The following is a 21047-nucleotide window of genomic DNA, read 5'->3' as shown; positions in this document are numbered from 1 at the left end:
ATATCCAAGTATGTCAGGTGCTACTGCAGAGAAGAAAAAATTAATAGGTTATAGTCCTTACCTTCTGAAATTTGTGGCATAGTCTAGGAGCATGAACAGCACACATACACACAGAACAATTATTGCGAGATTAAAACTTAAGAATTTCCAGCCGGGCGCGGTGGCTCACGCCTGTAATCCCAGCACTTTGGGAGGCCGAGGTAGGTGGATCACCTGAGGTTGGGAATTCAAGACCACCCTGACCAACATGGGGAAACCCCGTCTCTACTAAAAATGCAAAAAAATTAGCCAGGCGTGGTGGCGGGCGTCTGTAATCCCAGCTTCTCAGGAGGCTGAGGCATGAGAATCGCTTGAATCTGGGAGGTGGAGGTTACAGTGAGCCAAGACCCCGCCATTGCACTCCAGCCTGGACAGCAAGAGTGAAATTCCGTCTCAAAACAACAAAACAAAACGAAACAAACAAAAAAACCTAAGAATTTCCACCAAAGGAAAAAAAGTGAAAGTATAAGGAGAAGAGCATTCACATTCCTACCTAAGGAGATCAGGTGACTCTAAATCGAGGCCAGGTAGCTGCTAGCAAAGGCTGACAGTCACTGATTCTGGACGAAGCAAAGGCAACACTGGGAAGGGCTTTGCCATTCCCTTGAAGAGCTCACCTTCTGCCTTCTGTTCTCAGCCATGCAGAATCAAAAACTTGTTTTTTTAAGTTATTTACTATCAATTATTTTTATTTGTTGTGTAATCTGCCATGTATGATTTTGAAAATCCTTTTTTTTTTTTTTTTTTTTTTTTAACGGGGTCTTGCTCTGTCACCCAGGCTGGAATGCAGTGGTGCAAATCACAGCTCACTGCAGCCTCGAGCTCCTGGGCTCAAGCAATCCTCCTGCCTCAGCCTCCCAAGAAGCTAGGACCACAGGCACATGCCACCACACCCAGCTAATTTTTTAAAAATTGTTTGTAGAGATGGAGTCTTGCTCTGTTGCCCAGGAGGTCTTGAACTCCTGGGCTCAAGTGATCCTCTCACTTTGGCCTCCCAAAGCACTGGGATTACAGGTGTAAGCCACCATGCCCAGCCTCGAAAACTTAATTTTGTCATCAGATGAGGCGTGGAAGTGTTTTTTTATTCCCTGTATACAGCCCGATTGACTTTATCTCCCCAACATCACTCATTCGTGCTTCTTTCCCTCCACAGCCACTGCTACCCTGTTAGCCCTGGCCAGCATTCTCTCTCTCCTGGCCTGCTGCAAGCACCTCATGGCCAGTCTCTGCTTCTTCTCTGGGCTCTCCCAGTGCATCCTCCTCCACGGGGTAGCCCAAGCACACCTCCCATCATGCTCTCCCTGCTCAGTGCTCCAGGGGCTCTTTAGCATACTTGGGGTAAAACCAAACCTTTTTTTTTTTTGAGATGGAGTTTCACTCTGTTGCCCAGGCTGGAGTGCAATAGTGTGATCTCAGCTCAATGCAACCTCCGCCTCTCGGGCTCAGGCGATTCTCCTGCCTCGGCCTCCTGAGTAGCTGGGACTACAGGCATGCGCCACCATGCCTGGCTAATTTTGTATTTTTAGTAGAAATGGGGTTTCACCATGTTGGTCAGGCTGGTCTTGAACTCCTGACCTCAGATGATCCACCCGCCTCGGCCTCCCAAAGTGCTGGGATTACAAGCATGAGCCACCACACCCAGCCGGGATAAAATCAAACTCCTTACCTGCACCGTGCCAGCCTCATCTATGTCTACTTGTACTCTCATTCCCTGCCAACCTCTGAAGACCTTAAGGATTTGGGGTCTTCTCATAAGCACTTCTCTCTTGGCCTTACGCACCGGTCCCTAAAGTCTTCACCTGTCCTCACCCATTCATCTTTCGGGGCACACCTGAAAATCACCTCCTCAGGAGGTCTCTGGAACCCCTGGGAAGAGGTCAGATTCTCTGGTTTCATACATTCCCATAGCAGCCTCACTTCTCCTTCGTAGCATCACCACCATTGCTGGCTGGAACCCCTACCTATTCATGTAATTATTGTTTGGCCTGTAAGCTCTACAAGGGCAAACACCGTGTCTCTCAAGGTCACAGTCACATCCTCACTTCATTCACATGGAATCAGCAGAGCCTGGAGACAGTATGGCCTGGCCTTTGCTGATCTAGTGTCTGGTGTGCTGGACAGAGGAAGGTAGATGGCACAGGCAGTGGTTTCTGATACTTGTAATCCTTGCTCCCAGTACGTCACCTTGGGAGCATCACCAGCACACGCACACTCTGGACATCCAGCAAAGGCAGGAGCCACTCACTGGTGATGGCCCTGCTTCGGACTTTGTCCGGCCTCCACCCCCACCACATTCCAGAGTAGCTGACCACACCTCGAAGGATAGATAATGGAGACTGCTACAAGGAAAACCAGTCTATAAAAGAGAATGGCATGGGCATTCCATCGATACACACTTTGAAATCCACCTGGCTCGAAGAACCACATATTCTCCACTCTGTAGGCCAGCTAGGCAGGAAGCCAAAGTCTCCAAAATTGGCCTTCTGGAATCACAGTAAAGGGAGGGTTGAGCTTGTGAAATTTTCAACCCACATCAGCCCCCAAGAGGTTGGCCCGACCAAGAAATGTGAGTGTCCACATCTGGTGGAGCAAAGCACTCTCTCCAGTCTGTGTGAGGATGGACTTGGTCTATGCTTGCCTTCCAGATGACCTAACTTGGAGCCTCTGAACCCATCAATCCTACTTTGCTGACATTCTTCTTTTACACACTTTCATGCATTCATTTTCTCTCTCTCAATCCTGTGACCCTGGGAGGCCATTTGTGTCTTTATATGAGCTTCCTCTCTCTGCTCCATCTCTTAGCATTGGATTAATAACCCTACTCTCAGGGAACAAGCAAGCATCTCTATTTCCAAGTTCTCAGAGGACAGATGTCCAGCCATTCTTGGATTCCAGCAGGGAAGTGAGTCCAGCTCGCCTCACTCCTGTGGCTCCAATTGCTTTTATGATGCTGTCACTGACTGGGCAGCCAGGGAGCGTCCAGCAGGATGAAGGGTCTTTTGTGCTGCCCTTTCTGCAGAGGGACACCAGCTTTGACAAGACCCCACTCCCTTTAAAACTTCATCTTCTCTGCAGTGTTGTATCACAGCCTTTTGTTAAAAAGGAAAACGAAATTACTCTTCAAGCAGAGCTGTCTGAGGTATTGGACTCATTTAAACGTATTTTTCATTACTTTTCAGACTAAGCCTTCTCTTCCGTGTCTCTGCAAATTCCAGACAAACCTACAGCATAAGGTTTGAGAGGATTTCACACATTGCCTTAACTATTGGATCGTGACTTTACAAGTCATCATTCTTTGTTGCAAATTACAAAAACCCAGTTCACATGGGCTTATGTAAAGAAGAGACTCTGTTGGTTTTCAGATTGTTCCAGCTTCAGGCATGGCTGGATCCAGGCCTTTATCTCAGGTCCACTTCCTCTACAGTGACTTTACCCGTGGAAAGCCTTTCTCCCTGTGAGGCTTTCTCCCGACAGCTCCAGGCTCACATTCTACCAGCTCTAGACATTCATCACAAAGAAAGCTTCTCTTTAATAGTCTGAGTAGGATTTAGCAAATATTTGGAACACATCATTGATGATCCAAAATTCAGTTCAACTGAGGTTGTCCTTTACTGACAACCCTAAGTCCCATACAGGTCCTAGTATTGAATCTGGGCAATTTGGACCCTATATCCATTCTAGACCCAATCACAGTGGTCGGCAGAAGGGGATATGTCAGCTGGCAGGCCAAAGTCACCTGCCTATCCCCAGAAGGAGGGGAAAATGGTCAGCCCTGTAGTCCACATCCACCCATAGTGCGTGTGGTAACCCACAGTACTAAAGACACTGATCCTAGAAGAAAGGGGACTGAACCCTGCAAAGGCAAAACCAACAGACGCTCACTAAGGTGACTTTGAAAGTCCTGGCCAGGTACAGTGGTTCACACCTGTAATCCCAGCACTGTGGGAGGCCGAGGCACGAAGATCATGAGGTCAGGAATTCAAGACCAGCCTGGCCAATACAGTAAAACCCCATCTCTACAAAAAAAAAAAAAAAAAAAAAAAAAGGTAGCCCTACATGGTGGTGGGCACCTGTAGTCCCAACTACTCTGGAGGTTGAGGCAAAAGAATCACTTGAACCCGGGAGGCAGAGGTTGCAGTGAGCTGAGATCGTGCCACTGCACTCCAGCCTGGGCAACAGAGCAAGACTTAGTCTCAAAAAAAAAAAAAGAATAAAGAAAAAGAAAGTCCCAGACAACAGTGAAAACTGTACAACTTCATGGTGGTTGTATGGCATTCAAGAGCTTAAAAGTACTTCCATGCCATTGTCTCCTTGTGGATATTATAATCATTCCCTGTATTAATTTGCTAGGACTGCCCCAAAAAAGTACCATAGACTAGGTGGCTTAAACAACGGAAATATATTTTCTTACAGTTCTGGAGCTGGAAGTCCAAATTCAGGATGTCGGTAGGGTTGGTTTCTCATGAGGCCTCTCCCCTTGGCTTGCAGCCAGCCATTTTCTCCCTGTGTGCCCATGTGGTCTTCCCTCTGTAACTGTCCCCTCTTCATATCAGGACACCAGTTATATTGGATTAGGGCCCACCCTAATAACCTCATTTTAACTTAACCATCTCTATCAAGTCCCTGTCTCCAAATACAGTCCCATTTTGAGGCATTGGGGGTTAGGGCCTTTAGCATACGAATTGGGGGTGCAGGGGGAATGCAGCTTTCATTTTTTTCTTTTATGTAAGGAAAAGGACAGTGAGAGTAGTCTTGGTTTGTTTCCAATCCCAGGGCTGATTTAGTGGTGGTACTCCACCCAGTGCTGGTCCCCGCTGTCCCCACCCCACCTCTGCAAACACGGGTGCCCACTCCCCGCCAGCCACCAGGCTCCCTGCCTGGTCCCAGCACCTGACCTTCATGGTCCCAGCACCAGGCACAGAGCAGACCACATTCCTGAAATAAGTGTTTCGTGAAAAGAATGAAATTCAGAGGGAAAGAAAAAAAAAAAAAAAAAACTAGACAGTTTGAGGAGATTTAGCTCAAAGGAAAGGCGGACAGGCACAGAAGCTCCTGATTTGAAGCGATAAAGACTCTTTAAAACAGCAGAAATGAGGCCTATGGATGTGTAAATGAGACCGGGGAGGAACTAAGCAGAAGGGCGAATTACAAAACAGAAAAAGACAAGACAGACTAGGGGAGAACAGTGAATATTTCAGTGTCTTTGGTTCATAAGAAATTCATGAGCAATTTTGGAAATGTTGTTGGTTTTGGTGGCGGGAGAGAATTGTAAATATGTATAATATGTAAATATCTTTTATAATAAAAGCCCATGAAGATAAATGAGCTTGTCTGCGGAAAAGCTGTGAGCCGTATAAGATGTTAATATAACTGTCGTCACTCTAGAAATTACCATAACGCTTACAGGGATTTGAAAGTTCCTGAGCTTTGGAAGGAAATGCATAAATACTAAACAGAACACACACACACACACACACACACCCCTCTTTTTCTTTCTTTCTTATCTTTGTAAAAACCTTTTTTTTTTTTTTTTTTTTTTGAGGAGTCTTACTCTGTCGCCCAGGCTAGAGTGCGGTGGCACACAATCTGGGCTAACTGCAACCTCCGCCTCCCGGGTTCAAGCAATTCTCCCGCCTCAGCCTCCTGAGTAGCTGGGATTACAGGCTCCCGCCACCACGCCCGACTAATTTTGTTGTATTTTTAGTAGAAACGGGGTTTCACCATGATGGCCAGACTGGTCTCGAACTCCTGACCTCAGGTGATCCGCCCACCTCGGCCTCCCACAGTGCTGGGATTACAGGTGTGAGCCACTGCGCCCGACCCTTTCTTTCTTTCGCGTGGGTCACTGCGCCCGGCTCTCTCTCTCTCTCTCTCTCTCTCTCTCTCTCTCTCTTTCTACCTCTCTCCCCTCCCTCCCGCCTGCCTGCCTTCCTTTTTTCCTTCTTCTTTTTTTTTTTTTTAATATGAGGAAGGTAGCTTTAGTGAAAACAGGCTTTGGAGTTGAACCTACTTGGGTTCAAATTCGAGTTCTGTCCACCACCGAGACCTGCGCTCCGGGTGGGACTCGCTTTCCCATCCGCGAAACGGGGACGGCGCCGCCTCCACCCCGCGGCGTTCGGGGCGGGCTGAATGGGACGCCGAGTACTGGCTCCAGCCACGCCCTTCCCTCCCCGCCCCTGGCGCCGAGCGACTGCCAAGGCAGTGTCCCCAGGGGACCGAAACCGGGGCGGGGTCTCGGTCCCTCCGCGGAAGGAGGGAGCCGGTCCGTACCAGGCAGGAGTCGCCGCCCCGCGCCGCCGCGCTCCCCGAGCCATGGCGCCTTCCCTGTGGCGGGCCTGCAACGGGCTCATGGCCGCCTTCTTCGCAATGGCGGCCTTCGTGCAGGTCAGGCGGCCGCGGTGGGAGGGGGACCCGCCCGGCTCCCAGCTCCGCCCCCTGGCGTGGCGGGTCGTGTAACTGACTAGCCCGCAGAGTCGCAGGGGCGCACAGTTCATGGGGAGGACGGCACTTGGGGTTTCTGCTAGGGAAGCCCCCACTTTCTCCCCCGTCTAAGAGACGTGGATATGTTCATGGAAGCGAGTCCCACACCCGGGCTCATACCCTGGAAGGGGCTGGTTCCGCGCGTGGAACTTCCCAGGGGACTTCAGCAGAAGCGGCCTTGGCCCCTGCCTTAACGTCCAGTCCGCGGACGACACTGGACACATCTCAGGGCCTAGGAGATGAAGCAGAACAAAACCCTTTATAGCATCATTAAACTTTCTAGTCGGCTTGGGGACCCCCTTCATAGTAATTTCCCTCATTTCTTGAGACTGGTGGGGGGTGGGGGTGGAGGGCCCTTAAAATACCCATTCCGGGTTTGGTGAGTCCTCTCCAGAGCCCCTGTGAAGGCTTTTCAAAAATGTATGGATGCCTGTTAAAAACATCTGTTGTGTCAGTCACAAATACCGTCACCCACCCTCATCTGCTGGATTATATCCTGTTCAGATTTTGTATCCTCGACGCCTATTGCAGTGTCTGGCACTTAACACATTAATTTTAAAAAGTACTTAACAAATGAATTTAAAAGGAATGGAACAGCACAGGATGTCTGCTAACACTTCTGTATTCTGACGTTCCAGGTAAATGATCCTGATGCAGAGCTGTGGGTGGTGAGTATGAGCCGCTTCCAGGATTTCCTCCGTTTGGAAGAATTGGGGAATGGCACAAAACACACGGTTTTGTCTTTACCCCTCCTCCCTGCTTAATTTTCTTAGAAACTTAAAAATCAAACCCTTGGTAAGCTCTTTTTCCTAAAATATTAGTAGACAGGATCAGAGTTCTAATGTAATGTGTGTATGAATTTCGAACTTTCTGGAAACAGGTCTTTCTGCAGTATTCCCTTTGGTTAGATGGCCCAACTGAGGACACTTTCTTGAGGACCTAGAGTAGGCCTCTCAAGACCAGTTGAACCATTCCTTTCGGTTTCTAGCCAGAGACTCAATGCAAACCTTTGACTGGGAAATAGCAGGCTTAAGTTCTGTGATTCTGCTAATTCAGTGACTTAACATTTCTAGAAAGTATTAACTCCTGGCTGGGCAAGGTGGCTCACGCTTGTAATCTCAGCACTCTGGGAGGCTGAGGCGGGTGGATCACTTGAGATCAGGAGTTTGAGACCAGCCTGGGCAACATGGTGAAACCCCATCTCCACCAAAAAATACAAATGTTAGCCGGGCGTGGTGGCATGCTCCTGTAGTCCCCTGCTACTTGGGAGGCTGAAGCAGGAGAATCGCTTGAACCCAGGAGGCAGAGGTTGCGGTGTGCTGAGATGGTGCCACTGAAACTCCATCTCAAAAAAAAAAAAAAAGAAAGTATTAAATCCTGTAAAACCTACAGTCTTCATATAAGCAATGCTCTGATTTGAACCATTTGGAGGAGGGGGACATTGTCCCATACATCTTCTAAATATCTTTTGTTTGTTTGTTTGTTTTTTGAGACGGAGTTTCGCTCTTGTTGCCCAGGCTGGAGTGCAATGGCGCGACCTCGGCTCACCGCAACCTCCGCCTCCCGGTTCAAGTGATTCTCCTGCCTCAGCCTCCTGAGTAACTGGGATTACAGGCATGCGCCACCATGCCCGGCTAATTTTGTATTTTTAGTAGAGACGGGGTTTCTCCATGGTGGTCAGGCTGGTCTTGAACTCTCGACCTCAGGTGATCCACCTGCCTCAGCTTCCCAAAGTGCTGGGATTACAGGCGTGAGCCACCGTGCCCGGTTCTATCATTTATCTTCCAAAATATCTGAATTTTGCCCAGTTTCTCTCAATATAGATACACAAGACTGTACAGTATCACCAAGGGGATGATTCTTAGACTTTAGAATAATACTGACAGAGGAGCAACAAGGATGATGGTATTTGGAATTATAACACAAAATTCTATCTAGGTTTTGTTTTTTTAGTGCAATAAAACCACATTCTGATATTTACTATCCAGATCACTATGCCTCTGAATCAAATCAAACTGCCTTTGCCTTGGCACCCTGGTCCATATCTTGAATTCCAAATATTATTTCCCTGAAGACAAGTCTCAGGCATCCAGCTGCATGGTGAATTTCCAAAAGACTGCTGTGTATATTCACCTGCATGTCACACTGCTCCTCAGATATGCCCAAGGACCTACCTAGCATCTTTCCCTCCAAAATCTACTTCTCCTGACTCACCCATTTCTGTTATCAGCAGAATCATTCTTTGAGTCGTCCTTGTTTAGAATCTCAGTCGTCTTTAACATCCCTCTGTTCCTTACCACTGCCTTGGAGAGCCCCTTGAAACACAAAATAAATTTGAGCCGGGCATGATGGCATGCACCTGTAGTCCCAGTTACTCAGGAGGCTGAGGCAGGAGGATCGCTCGAGCCCAGGAGCTCGAGGCCAGCCTGTGCAACATAGCGAGACCCTCATCTCTAAAAAATTAATTAGGCCGGGCACGGTGGCTCATGCCTGTAAACCCAGCACTTTGGTAGGCTGAGGTGGATGGATCACCTGAGGTCGGGAGTTTGAGACCAGCCTGACCAACATGGAGAAACCCCGACTGTACTTAAAAAGATACAAAATTAGGTGGGGGTGGTGGCGCATGCCTGGAATCCAGGCTACTTGGGAGGCTGAGACAGGAGAATTGCTTGAACCCAGGAGGCAGAGGTTGCCATGAGCCGAGATCGCGCCATTGCACTCCAGCCCGGGCAACAAGAGCAAAACTCCATCTCAAAAAAATAAATAAATAAAATAATTAAACAATATAGGTCTAATTGCTTATCTACGTAGTACCTGCACATTTTACCTTTCACTCATGCTCAGATGATATAATAGGAAGAATAGACCCCACGTCCCCATAGACATCCTCCCTCATTCACAGTTCAGCCCTCCACTGCCTCCCACATGGACCCCTGGCACCTGCCTTAACGTCTTCTTCTGACATAAGCACAGAAATTGATGTGATTAAACGGCTACATTGCTCAGAAAGTCCCCATCCTTCTTAGAAACCCACCCATCCTATTTGCTCCCCGCCAACAACACATGCACACCAATAGTAAGTTTGGCTAGAGCCTGCTTGCTCTGAACGAGGCTTAGGAATAGGGCCTCCTTAGGGCCAGACTTCTCATTTCCAAACAACTTACCAGCAGTTTCCAAAATGAAGACCCTGGCCTTATTACTGGGCACAGTTGATTGTGAATGCATTATTAGAAAACTTTCTGTGGTCTCAAAGAGATGCAGCACTGGCCTGGATGGTCCATTGGGTCCAAACCAGCAGGGCCATCTAGCATCGTGGCTGCTCCTGCCCTGCTTTTCAAAGAACATTTTCTTTTATGCAAGTGGGGAAAGGCCATTTGGGCATGAAAGTTGCTTGGGAGAGAGAGACTGGAAAGTCAAACCCTATGCTCAGTGCCAGAGCTCAAAGGTAAATGAGCTTCTCGAATAGCCTATAGTCTAGGAGGAAGGTAGATAAAATTGCAGGCAGGCATGGTAAGTGCCACAAAAGCAGAGTCTACCACTTTGTCAATCTCCATTGAAACTAGAGGCAAATCATGGAGAACAACAGCCACTGATCTCATCTTTCTTTACTTCCTACATATCTCTGAACATCTCATATATTGGGCATACATCTTCACTCACGTAATTTCCTCCCTTTTTTGCTAACAGGTGGTATACACAATCCCTGCAGTACTGACCCTGCTTGTTGGACTTAACCCTCAAGTCACAGGTATAAGCCTTGCATTCTAAATGGAGAGACAGCAAATCGGATTTCCTCATAATAACGAGGGTCTATCTGCCCAACTCCCAGAAGTAAAACGGGGCTCTCTAGACCTTTTTTCTCATTTCTGATAATAAGAGGGGCTAATTCTAATCATCTTTACCCATCTCCAGGAACATGTCAGAAGGATCTGCTATAAAACAGCGTCTTCTGTTTTACCGAAGTGACAGGACAGATTCTTCTTCACTTTCTTTAAAATCATTTCTCCTAGTGGGGCTCAAATGTTCTCAGGGGCCTTAGAATAAAGACTAATGAGTCTCACCTTGGTGGGGAAAATTCTAATTCCCTAGATGCCTGGGCTCCCCGTATGGAGATGTACGGAGCTAGAATTCCATCTGCATCTTTAAGGTAGATCAGTTAGGGCCTCTTTAGATACAAGCTAGAAAAAGAACTCAAATGTGCTATGAGCTAAGAAGAAAAGGCATTGGTCCAGTTTACTGAAAAAGGTGAGGGGTGGTGCTGGCTTTAGGCTGGTGGACTCGGAACTTTTAACTTCTCTCCACCTCTCAGTTCCACCGTCTGTCATGCTGACTTCACTCTTGGGCTCCACACAGTGGCCCTGCAGCCCCTGTTCACATCTTCACGATACCACGTCCAGTGGAATATGGACTGTGTTTCTTCACTCTACCAAAGTCTCAGAATGCAGTCGCTGGCTCTGATTGCTTGTCCGTTTGTGCTGATCCAAATCACTGTGGCTGAGGAGATAACATGCATTGATTGACCTAGCCAAAGTCCAGTTTGCTGGGAAACATGGACTGGGAGTGTGGACATGGTGCATCCCCAAAGAAAATAAGGGTAATCGTCTTAGGAAGGGGAGCTGCTGAGCAACTCAAACAAGAAATGGCCACTGAAGTTTATAATCAGTGCTATGACCTCTGTGTTGTCCTAAAAAAAAAAAAAAAAAAGGGCGATGGGGGTGAGAGGGTCTGAATGTGTTTTTTGAAAGCAGACTATGGCAAAACATACAAAAAGATCATATTTTTTCTGTGGGCTGTGGTTCCACGATTAACAACATCAGGACGTCTATTTTTAGGTAATGTTATTTGGAAAAGTATCTCTGCAATACACATACTCTTTTGTATGGTGTGGGCTGTTGGCTTGGCGTACTACCTCTTGCGTCATACACAACAGAACATCTTACATGAGGAAGAAGGCAGGTGAGCGGTGATGTTTGCCCTGTGGAGGGATAGAACTGTGGGCTGGAACTGAGGAATCTTGTTTGCAACACCCCATCTGAGCACAATGGTAACTCAATTCCCCCAATGTACCCTGCGGAGCAGGGAAGGTATTCTTTTTTATAAGCTGATGAAATTGAGGAAATAATGGAGTGGGGATTCAAACCCAGTCCCATCTATCAGACTTCATTATCACTGCCACTGGCAGTCATTACATATTATATTATATTACTGTCAGGCCGTTGGACTTTGGCCCCCTTGTAACTAGCAAGGGTATTATACAGTAATACTCAGTCCGATCTAATATGATGATAACTGTCAGCCTCTGATTCAGTTCTGGTTTAAGGCAGAATCTTATCTACGAGTGTGATCAGCTATCCCAGAGGTCATTACTTTTTTTTCTTTAAACGGAGACTTGCTCTGTCACCCAGGCTGGAGTGCAGTGGCATGATCTCTGCTCACTGCAACATCTGTCTCTCAGGTTCAAGCTATTCTTCTGCCTCAGCCTCCTGAGTAGCTGGGATTACAGGAGTGCGCCACCACGGCCAGCTAATTTTTGTATCTTTAGTAGATACAGGGTTTCATCATGTTGGTCAGGCTGGTCTTGAACTTCTGACCTCATGATCCACCCTCCTTGGCCTCCCAAAGTGCTGGGATTACAGGCATGAGCCACCGTGCCCAACCTAGAGATCAAAACTTTAAGTCAACCTGTTAGGCTTGCCCTGGTATGTCTTGTATCATTTCCTTGTCATGACCACTTGCTCCTATGTTATCACTTCTTCCTTTGCTTCCTCCCACCCTTGTCTCCGAGGACTTATTAATAGAGCCTTTCCTTTCTTTTCTACTCCTGCTGACATCTGCCAACAACAAAATTCATAGACCTGTAAGTTAAACATCACTGAAAAGGTGCTTCTTTGTTATAACCCCCAATCTTCAGAACACTGGAGGGCCAATCTATAGGTTGGGTCTGTAGATGAGAATGTAGACCAAATGGGTTAAATCACTTCCAGCATGAAGCCCATGGGTTATAGTGAACTCAGGGTGGGGCTTCTAGTGGTACTATGGCTGAAGTGATTGTTTTTTATTCTACATAAAAGATATGTGTGTCTAATACATATATATAGAAGCATATACCCACCTCCAAATTATTAGTATGATTTGTACTACAAATCATTCCTCTCCCCTAAGAAATGACCCAATCTCTTATAGTATATACACAGATTACGTATTGGTTTGGGCTCATTCTGCCTCACACTGAAGCCTCTTTAAAAATGTAAAAGTATTGGCCAGGCGCGGTGGCTCACGCCTATAATCCCAGCACTTTGGGAGGCCGAGGCTGGCGGATCACGAGGTCAGGAGATCAAGACCATCCTGGCTAACACGGTGAAACCCCATCTCTACTAAAAATACAAAAAATTAGCTGGGCCTGGTGGCAGGGGCCTGGAGTCCCAGCTACTCAGGAGCCTGAGGCAGGAGAATGGCGTGAACCCGCGAGGCGGAGCTTGCAGTGAGCCGAGATTGCGCCACTGCACTCCAGCCTGGGCGACAGAGCGAGACTCCGTCTCAGAAAAAAAAAAAATGTAAAAGTATTGACTGATCAAATCTGGATTTTCTTAGTTGCACTGTTTCTTCCAGCGACCTGAAAAAAGTGATATATCTGTGGATTTTTAAAAATATTCATTTCATTTTGGGGGGATCCACTTATAAATCAGGGTACAGTCAGGGATCTCATATCTGCCTTTTAAGATGAAATGTATTTTCATACAAGGCTTTAAATTATCTGAAAAAAGTAATGTATGAATCATGGTCAGACTTGAAAATATTCCATCGATGCCATAGATCTTGAGGGAGAGTCATTTGATCAGAATGCGCTATCAGGTGGTCCTGGAGAGAATGTGATGATATCCATCTCACTTGTAGCCACTTCCAAAATCTGAAATGTACGCCCTTTTATAGGGAGCTGTGTGGTCTGGTGATTATTACAGCATGGATTATCCTGTGCCGCAGTTCCTCAAAGTAAGTATTCAACTCATTAGTTAAAATCACATCTTCACTTTGGGAGGCCGAGGTGGACAAATGATGAGGTCAGGAGATCGAGACCATCCTGACCAACGTGGTGAAACCCCGTCTCTACTAAAATATAAAAAATTAGCCCGGCGTGGTGGCGGGCGCCTGTAGTCCCAGCTACTCAGGAGGCTGAGGCAGGAGAATCACTTGAACCCCGGAGACAGAGGTTGCAGTGAGCCTTAATCACGCCACTGTACTCTGACCTGGGTGACAGAGCAAGACTGTGTCTCAAAGGAAAAAAAAAAAAGGAATCATATCTTCAAGTCTGATAAAATCAGGTAGTAAGTGAAAATACTGCCATACAAGTAAAAACAGGAATCTTTTGAAAGAAATCTTCCCTTTTCTTAAGGGAAGTTAATAATAGTTGATTTACAGTGTCATGGTCACTCTTGTCCACAAAAACCGTAGTTTTCTACAAGGCCCAGTGTAGTCATGGGCAGTTGTCAGTCTAGGGTGTTCTTCAGGGTGAAGGAAAATGATCTCAGGAGGAAACTTAGAGATTCAGGAAAGAATGAAGAGCAAAGACAATATAAATGCATGTGTACATATCAATGAATATTAACTAATTAAACATATACAGGATAGAAATACACGACAACAGTGGCATAAAAGCTGGAAAAGAGTAAATGGAGTTTAAGCCTTCGAAGGTCCTTTAATTGTGTGAGATGAGGTAAAAGTATCCATTTATATTAGATTTTGATAAGTCAAGGATTCATGTTGTAATTGTTAGGGTAACCACTGAGCATCAAAATGAGTACAGAAGGCAGGAGAAGGGGAAGGGGAAACAGAAACAATGGGACAAATAGGAAGTGTGTGTTAAGATACAGATTTAAATGCAAAGATATCAGAAATTACATTAAATGTAAAGGTAAAGATTTCAGTTAAGAGTCAAAGAATTTCAAAGTGTATAAAAAGATTAAAAACCCAACTCTAGGCCGGGCAAGGTGGCTCACACCTGTAATCTCAGCACTTTGGGAGGCTGAGGCGGGCAGATCACCTGAGGTCAGGAGTTCGAGACCAGCCTGGCCAACATGGTGAAACCCCATCTCTACTGAAAATACAAAATAATTAGCCAGGTGTGGTGGCGGTCGCCTGTAATCCCAGCTACTTGGGAGGCTGAGGCAAGAGAATCGCTTGAACCCGGGACTCGGAGGTTGCAGTGAGCTGAGATAGCAGTATTGCACTCCAGCCTGCGTGACTCCATCTCAAAAAAAAAAAAAAAAAAAAAGGAAGACCCAGCTCTACACTGCTTACAAAAGAAAACCCTTAACTATACTGATATAAAAAGATTTAAAGTCAAAAGATGAAAAAAATTACAAACACCAGCCAAATGAAATACAGTATTGCAATTTTAACAACAAAGTAGAATTTAAGGCAATTATTGGCGAAAAACAACTTTTTGTGAATATTTTTAATTTTTTTCATTTTAACTTTTTACTGGGAATTTTCAAACATATATAAAAGCAGAGAGACTAATATAGTGAATCAGATGTACTCATCACCCAGCTTCAATGATTATTGGTATATCCAATCTTGTTTTATCTAAACCTTATCCACGCCACACTGCCAAACTTTTTTTTTTTCTTTTTTTTTGAGACGGTCTCGCTCTGTTGCCCAGACTGGAGTGCAGTGGCGCAATCTCGGCTCACTGCTACCTCTGCCTCCCAGGTTCAAGTGATTCTCCTGCCTGAGCCTCTCAAGTAGCTGGGATTACAGGTACATGCCACCACACCCAACTCATTTTTGTGTTTTAAGTAGAGACGGGGTTTCACCATGTTGGCCAGGCTGGTCTTGAACTCCTTACCTCAAGTGATCTGCCTGCCTCAGCCTCCCAAAATGCTGGGATTACAGGTGTGAGCCACTGTGCCTGGCTTGCTAAAGTATTTTGAAATAAATCCCAGACATCACATTGTTTCCTTTGTATGTCAGAATGTATCTCTAAAAGATAAGCACTTAAAAACTAACCACTCTACCATGATCATACAAAAAATGAAGAAATAACTTCGGTATTGTGAGTTTTAAATGTCTGTCCTTCTGCACCTTATGTTTCCTATAAATTGGTGGTTAGATCTAGAGGCTTGACCAGATTCTGGTATTATTGACTACTTCATGTTAAGTATTCACTACTTCATGTTAAGTAATGGCATTATGTACTCCCATCATAATATACCTAACACCTAGCTGCTTATCTGTGATGTTAATAGTCTTTGATGAGTATTGCCTAAATCCATTAGTTCATTTTGGTTGCAAAACTGTGATATTCTAATGATAATATATCACTACTTGTTTATTAGCTGGAAAACTTCCATAAAGAAAAATGTCCACTTATTTATCCTTTGGCCATGCTAGAGTACAGATCATCAGAAGAAAGTGAAATGAAAAGCAGCTGATTCTCTCCCTTAGTTACCAGTTTTCTTTTTATTTGAGACAAAGTCTCATTCTGTCGCCCAGGCTGGAGTGCAGTGGCAAGATCTTGGTTCACTGCAACTGCAAACTCCGCCTCCCGGGTTCAAGTGATTCTCCTGCCTCAGCCTCCCAAGTAGCTGGGACTACAGGTGTGTGCCGCCATGCCTGGCTAATTTTTGTATTTTTAGCAGAGGCAGGGTTTGGCAATGTTGGCCAGGCTGGTATCGAACTCCTGACCTCAGGTGATCCACCCACCTCAGCCTCCTGAAGTGCTGGGATTACAAGTATGAGCCACCGTGCCCGGCCTAGTTACCAGTTTTTAAAATGTATTGTTTCTTACCTGGGCATCCTCCAAAGGTGACCAGTGAGTTTTGTTGCTTTATTTCTTTGTTTAGTACCATTAAAAAGTTATGAATGTAATCATATTTTTCTTTTTCTTTTCTTTTTTTTTTTTTTTTTTTTTTTTTTTTTTGAGACAGAGTCTCCCTCTGTCACCCAGGCTGGAGTGCAGTGGCACAATCTCGACTCACTGCAACCGCTGCTTCCTGAGTTCAAGTGATTCTCTTGCCTCAGCCTCCCGAGTGGCTGGGATTACAGGCATGCACCACCATGCCCAGCTAATTTTTGTATTTTTAGTAGAGACGGGGTTTCATCATGTTGGCCAGCCTGATCTCGAACTCCTGACCTCAGGCGATCTGCCCACCTTGGTCTCCCAAAGTTCTGGGATTACAGGCATGAGCCACCGCGCCCGGCTGATTTAAACATATGTGATGTGTTTCAGTCCATGACAGTTATTGTCTTTATTGATGCTCAGACTGTCCCATTTTTGACCAGTGGCACTTATTCAGGTTTGCTCCTGAATTCTGACATGACCCTAGTAAACGTTTGATAGCTTCCTTGCTTTCTGGTATGACAAGATATTCCAGGCGCATGTTATACCCAGGATCATGTTTTGGGCCACAGACCTGGAATCAACAGTGTTTGCAATGTTTATGAATTTATATATATGTCATAAATGTATATGCATACATAGATATATATATACATGTACACATATACACTTAAAATATGAGTTTATCCTAACTACTAAAATTCAGAAATACCAGTTCTCATTAACCTTATTGGATATTTTATATCTGTATCTCCTTTTAATCATGGCAAAACCTCTAGTCTCAGTGATCTCAATATAGTCACCCATTTGATTTCTACAATACAAACGCAAACTCAAAATAATAATATGACTACCAAAAACAGGTTCTTTTCTTTGTTTTTGTTATTAAGGTATAACCTACTAAAGGAATGTATATACTCAAATTACTGGGTGTAGTTGTTTTGTATGCTAATGCCACCAAGTGAATACACAGTTAGGTTCATTTATTTCTAGGGCTAATTGTATTGAAAATATATGGATATTATTTTATAATTATGTAAAATATATACGTGGCTCAAAAGTTGAATCTATAAAATAAGATATATTAAAAGAAATCTAGCTTCTCCATCCCCCTGACCCTATGTCTTCCCTTTCCCTATGGGGGAAACTTTTTTCAGTTTTATAGTTTATCCTTCCACGATTTCTCAGTGGAGCACATGTGTGACTTCGTTGTGTTCCTGCTTATCTTAGGTAACTGGCAGTGTATTGTACACAGTTGTATTCCACTTGCTTTACCAGTTCCTACATCCTAGAGATCATTCTATAGTATAGAACAACTTTTCTTACTCTGCTGATGGCTCCATAGCTTAATCAACCAGTCCTCTACTATTTAGATAGTACCCAGGCTTTTGCTATGAAAAATAGTGCTGCAATTAATAGCCATATGCATATATCTAACATATTTTTACCAGCGTGTCTTTGAGATGAATTCCTGGAAGTGAGAGGTGCTGGGTCAAAGTGTAATTGCATAGTTAATATTTCTATGTACTCCCAAATTCCCCTCCAGATGGCTCTTCCATTTTGCATCCCCACCAGCCATGGCTAACAGTGTCTGTTTCCCCATAGCCTTGCCAACAGAGTACGTTATCAAAATCTTGAATTTTTACTAATTGGATAGTTGAGAAAGGGGTAGTTTTACCTTGCATTTCTCTTATTAAGAGCAAAAGTGAACACATTTTCATATGGTTAAGAGCTATTTATATTTCTTTTTCTATAAAAATCTTGGTATATCTCTGAGCAACGTAGGTTTAACCTGATTCTAAGGTTGCTGGTCTTCTCTATTTTTAGAAGCTCTATCTGTGATGTAAGCTGAAAATATTTCTTTGCAGTGTGTTATTTTCCTTTAACTTTGCTTATGCGAAGTATATTTTGCCATGAAAAAGTCTTTTGTTGTTGTTTTTTTCATGTAATTATATTTATCGGTCCTTTTCCTTATTGCTTCTGGATTTGGAGTCATAGTTAGGAAAACTTCTCTCTCTAGGGTTGTAAAGTAACTTACCTAAGTTTTCTTCTAACACCTGCATGGTTTCATTTATACATTTAAATATTTGATCTGTTTAGAATTTATCCTGGTGTAATGGTATGAAGAACAGGTCTAATTTTATATTTTTCTATGTGGCTATCTGGTTATCTCAACATCACTTGTTAGAAAGTAGATTTAAGATGCCGAAGGAAGACACTTTTCAATGACAAAAGGTTCAGTTCATCAAGAAGACATAACAGTGCTAAATTTCTATGGACCTAATAATATAGCCACCAAATAAATACAACAAAAAATGACAGAACTAAGAGGAAAAATGGAAAAAGCCACAGTCATCTTGGGAGACTAACACACTTCTCTCAGTTACTAACAAACAAACACAAAAAAGAAAAATAACGATATAAAAGATTTTAACCACACAATAAACCAAGAATGGCAGGATACACATTCTTTTCAAGTGCACATTCAGTATTTTACAAAAAGACTGTATGTTTGGCCATGAAATAAGTACCAACAAATTTCAAAGGACTGAAATCCTACAGAGTATGTTATTTGACCACAGTGCAATTAAACTAAAAATCATTAACAAAAAGATAATTAGGCAATTCCTGTATATTTGGAAGTTAGGAAATACACTTTCAAATAACACTTGGGTCAAAGAAGAAATCACAACAGAAATTAGAAAATATTTTGAACTGAATAAGGTAAATACTACGTATCAAAATGTGTGAGATGCAGCTAAAAATCTTGCTTAGAGGGAAACATATAGCCATGAGTACATTTTTTTCCAGCAAGTTAGGAATTTTTCATTTCAAGAAGTTAGGAAAAGAACAGCAAGTTAAACCCCAAAGAAACAAGAAGAAAATAAACATAAAAGCAGAAGTCAGTGAAATAAGAAAATCAACATAAAAATAGAGGATTAACAAGGTCAAATATTGATTCTCTAAAATGATTTATAACATTGATAAGCCTTGACAAGACAAAAAGGAAAAAAGAGCGTGAGGAAATAAAAATAACAAATATCAGGAATAAAAAAGAGACTACTACTATATATCTAATAAGTATTGTAAAAATCATAAGTGGATATTATGAAGAACTTTACACCAATAAATTTGAAAATATAGACAAATTTCTTGAAAAAATACAGTTTACCAACATTTACACAAGAAGAAATACTCAGAACAGTCCCATAACTATTAAAGAAATTGAGTTCATAGGGCTGGGTGCAGTGGCTCACGCCTGTAATCCCAGCACTTTGGGAGGCTGAGGTGGGCTGATCACCTGAGGTGAGGAGTTTGAGACCATCCTGGCTAACATGGTGAAACCTCATCTCTACTAAAAATACAAAAAATGAGTTGGGCGTGGTGGCAGGCGCCTGTAATCCTAGCTACTCAGGAGGCTGAAGCAGGAGAATCGCTTGAACCCAGGAGGTGGAGGTTGCAGTGAGCCAACATCGCGCCATTGCACTCCAGCCTGGGCGACAAGAATGAAACTCCATCTCAAAAAAAAAAAAAAAAAATAGAGTCCATAATTTAAATTTTTCCTAAAGGAAAACTCTAGACCTAGATGGCATAACTGGAGAAGTCTACCTAATATTTAAGGAAAAAAATAATACCAACTTTCAATAAATACTTCCAGAGAACAGAAAAAGAAGAAACACTTTCCAACTAATTTTATGAGGACAGGTAACCTAAACTTGACAAGAACATGACAAAAAAATGAAATTACATGTCAGTCTCACTCATGAGCACAGATGGAAAACTAAACAACATATTAGCAAATCATATCCTGCAATATATAACCCACCCACCAAGTTGGGTTTATTCTAGGAATGCAAAGTTAGTTTCACATTTTAAAAAACCAACCAATGTTTTCCACCACATTAATGGAATGAAAGAAGAAAATAAACTATCTTGTAGATTCATACAGAAATAGCATTTCATAAAATTCAGCATCCATTCATGTTAAAAGCTCTCAGAAAATGGGCATAGGAGGGAACTTAGCCTGATAGAAGAGATCCACACTGAAGCCTGAGACTTAATGGTGAACAGTTGAAAACTTTCCCTCTGAGATCAGGAATGAGATGAGGTTGGCCATATGTACTCAATGCCATGCTAGCTATTGTCCCAGCTGGTAAAATAAGGCAAGAGAAAGAAATAAAATGCCCAAGGATTGGACAAGAAGAAATAAAATTTTTACGATTTGTAGGTGATATGAATACATATGTAGAAAATAAAAAAGAATCTAAGAAATCACTAGAATAAGTGAGTTTTATATGATCACTGGATCAGGACACAAGAATTAACTGCATTTCTTTCAGCAAGTAACAGAAAGTGATAAAACAAAAAGTTAACATTTATAAAAACATTCAGAAAATCAACTCCCTAGGAATAAATCTAGCAGAGATATGCAAAATCTCTACACATAAAACTAGAACACATTATGGGAGAAATTGAAGAAGACCTAAATAATTGGAGGGCTAAACATATAATGACAAAAGGATGAATAAATAAAATGATAGAACAGTAGAATTTAGAAACGGATCTATACATATGTAGAGTTTAGACTTATGACAAAGATAGTACTTCACAGTATCTAAGGCAGTCTTTTCAATAAATAGGCTTGGATAAATTCAATATCCATTTGGAAAAAAGTGAAACAACCCCTACT

At 43.5% G+C, this 21047-nt stretch overlaps 2 protein-coding genes and 1 long non-coding RNA gene across 17 annotated transcripts in view; 1 reads left to right on the top strand and 2 right to left on the bottom strand.

Moving 5' to 3' along the window:
* The window catches only part of LOC144335337 (uncharacterized), a 273701-nt gene extending 267255 nt beyond the window's left edge, over positions 1 to 6446 (bottom strand). For all 3 annotated transcript variants that reach the window (XR_013406113.1, XR_013406114.1, XR_013406115.1), the window contains exon 1: positions 6310 to 6446. This is a non-coding gene — a long non-coding RNA (uncharacterized LOC144335337). The remainder of the gene's footprint in view (positions 1 to 6309) is intronic.
* TMEM220 (transmembrane protein 220) overlaps positions 5977 to 21047 on the top strand; it is a 21585-nt gene continuing 6514 nt past the window's right edge. For 2 of the 11 annotated variants that reach the window (XM_077969601.1, XM_028835767.2), the window contains exons 1-5: positions 5977 to 6423; positions 7158 to 7187; positions 10207 to 10267; positions 11352 to 11475; positions 13414 to 13509. In XM_077969601.1, the coding sequence (XP_077825727.1) occupies positions 6169 to 6423; positions 7158 to 7187; positions 10207 to 10267; positions 11352 to 11475; positions 13414 to 13509 (566 nt within the window). In that variant the 5' untranslated portion in view covers positions 5977 to 6168. 11 annotated transcript variants of the gene reach the window in all.
* The window catches only part of ADPRM (ADP-ribose/CDP-alcohol diphosphatase, manganese dependent), a 20972-nt gene continuing 18518 nt past the window's right edge, over positions 18594 to 21047 (bottom strand). For 2 of the 3 annotated variants that reach the window (XR_013405832.1, XR_013405833.1), the window contains exon 6: positions 18594 to 19609. The gene's annotated coding sequence lies outside the window, so the exon portion shown is untranslated. Of the gene's footprint in view, positions 19617 to 21047 lie in introns of all 3 variants that reach the window. The other variant, XR_013405831.1, reaches the window with a different exon arrangement.

The sequence above is a fragment of the Macaca mulatta genome, chromosome 16, assembly GCF_049350105.2.
Source record: "Macaca mulatta isolate MMU2019108-1 chromosome 16, T2T-MMU8v2.0, whole genome shotgun sequence".
NCBI lineage: Eukaryota > Metazoa > Chordata > Mammalia > Primates > Cercopithecidae > Macaca > Macaca mulatta.
Note: the sequence above shows the minus strand (reverse complement) of the source record. Positions and strands in the feature narration are given on the sequence as shown.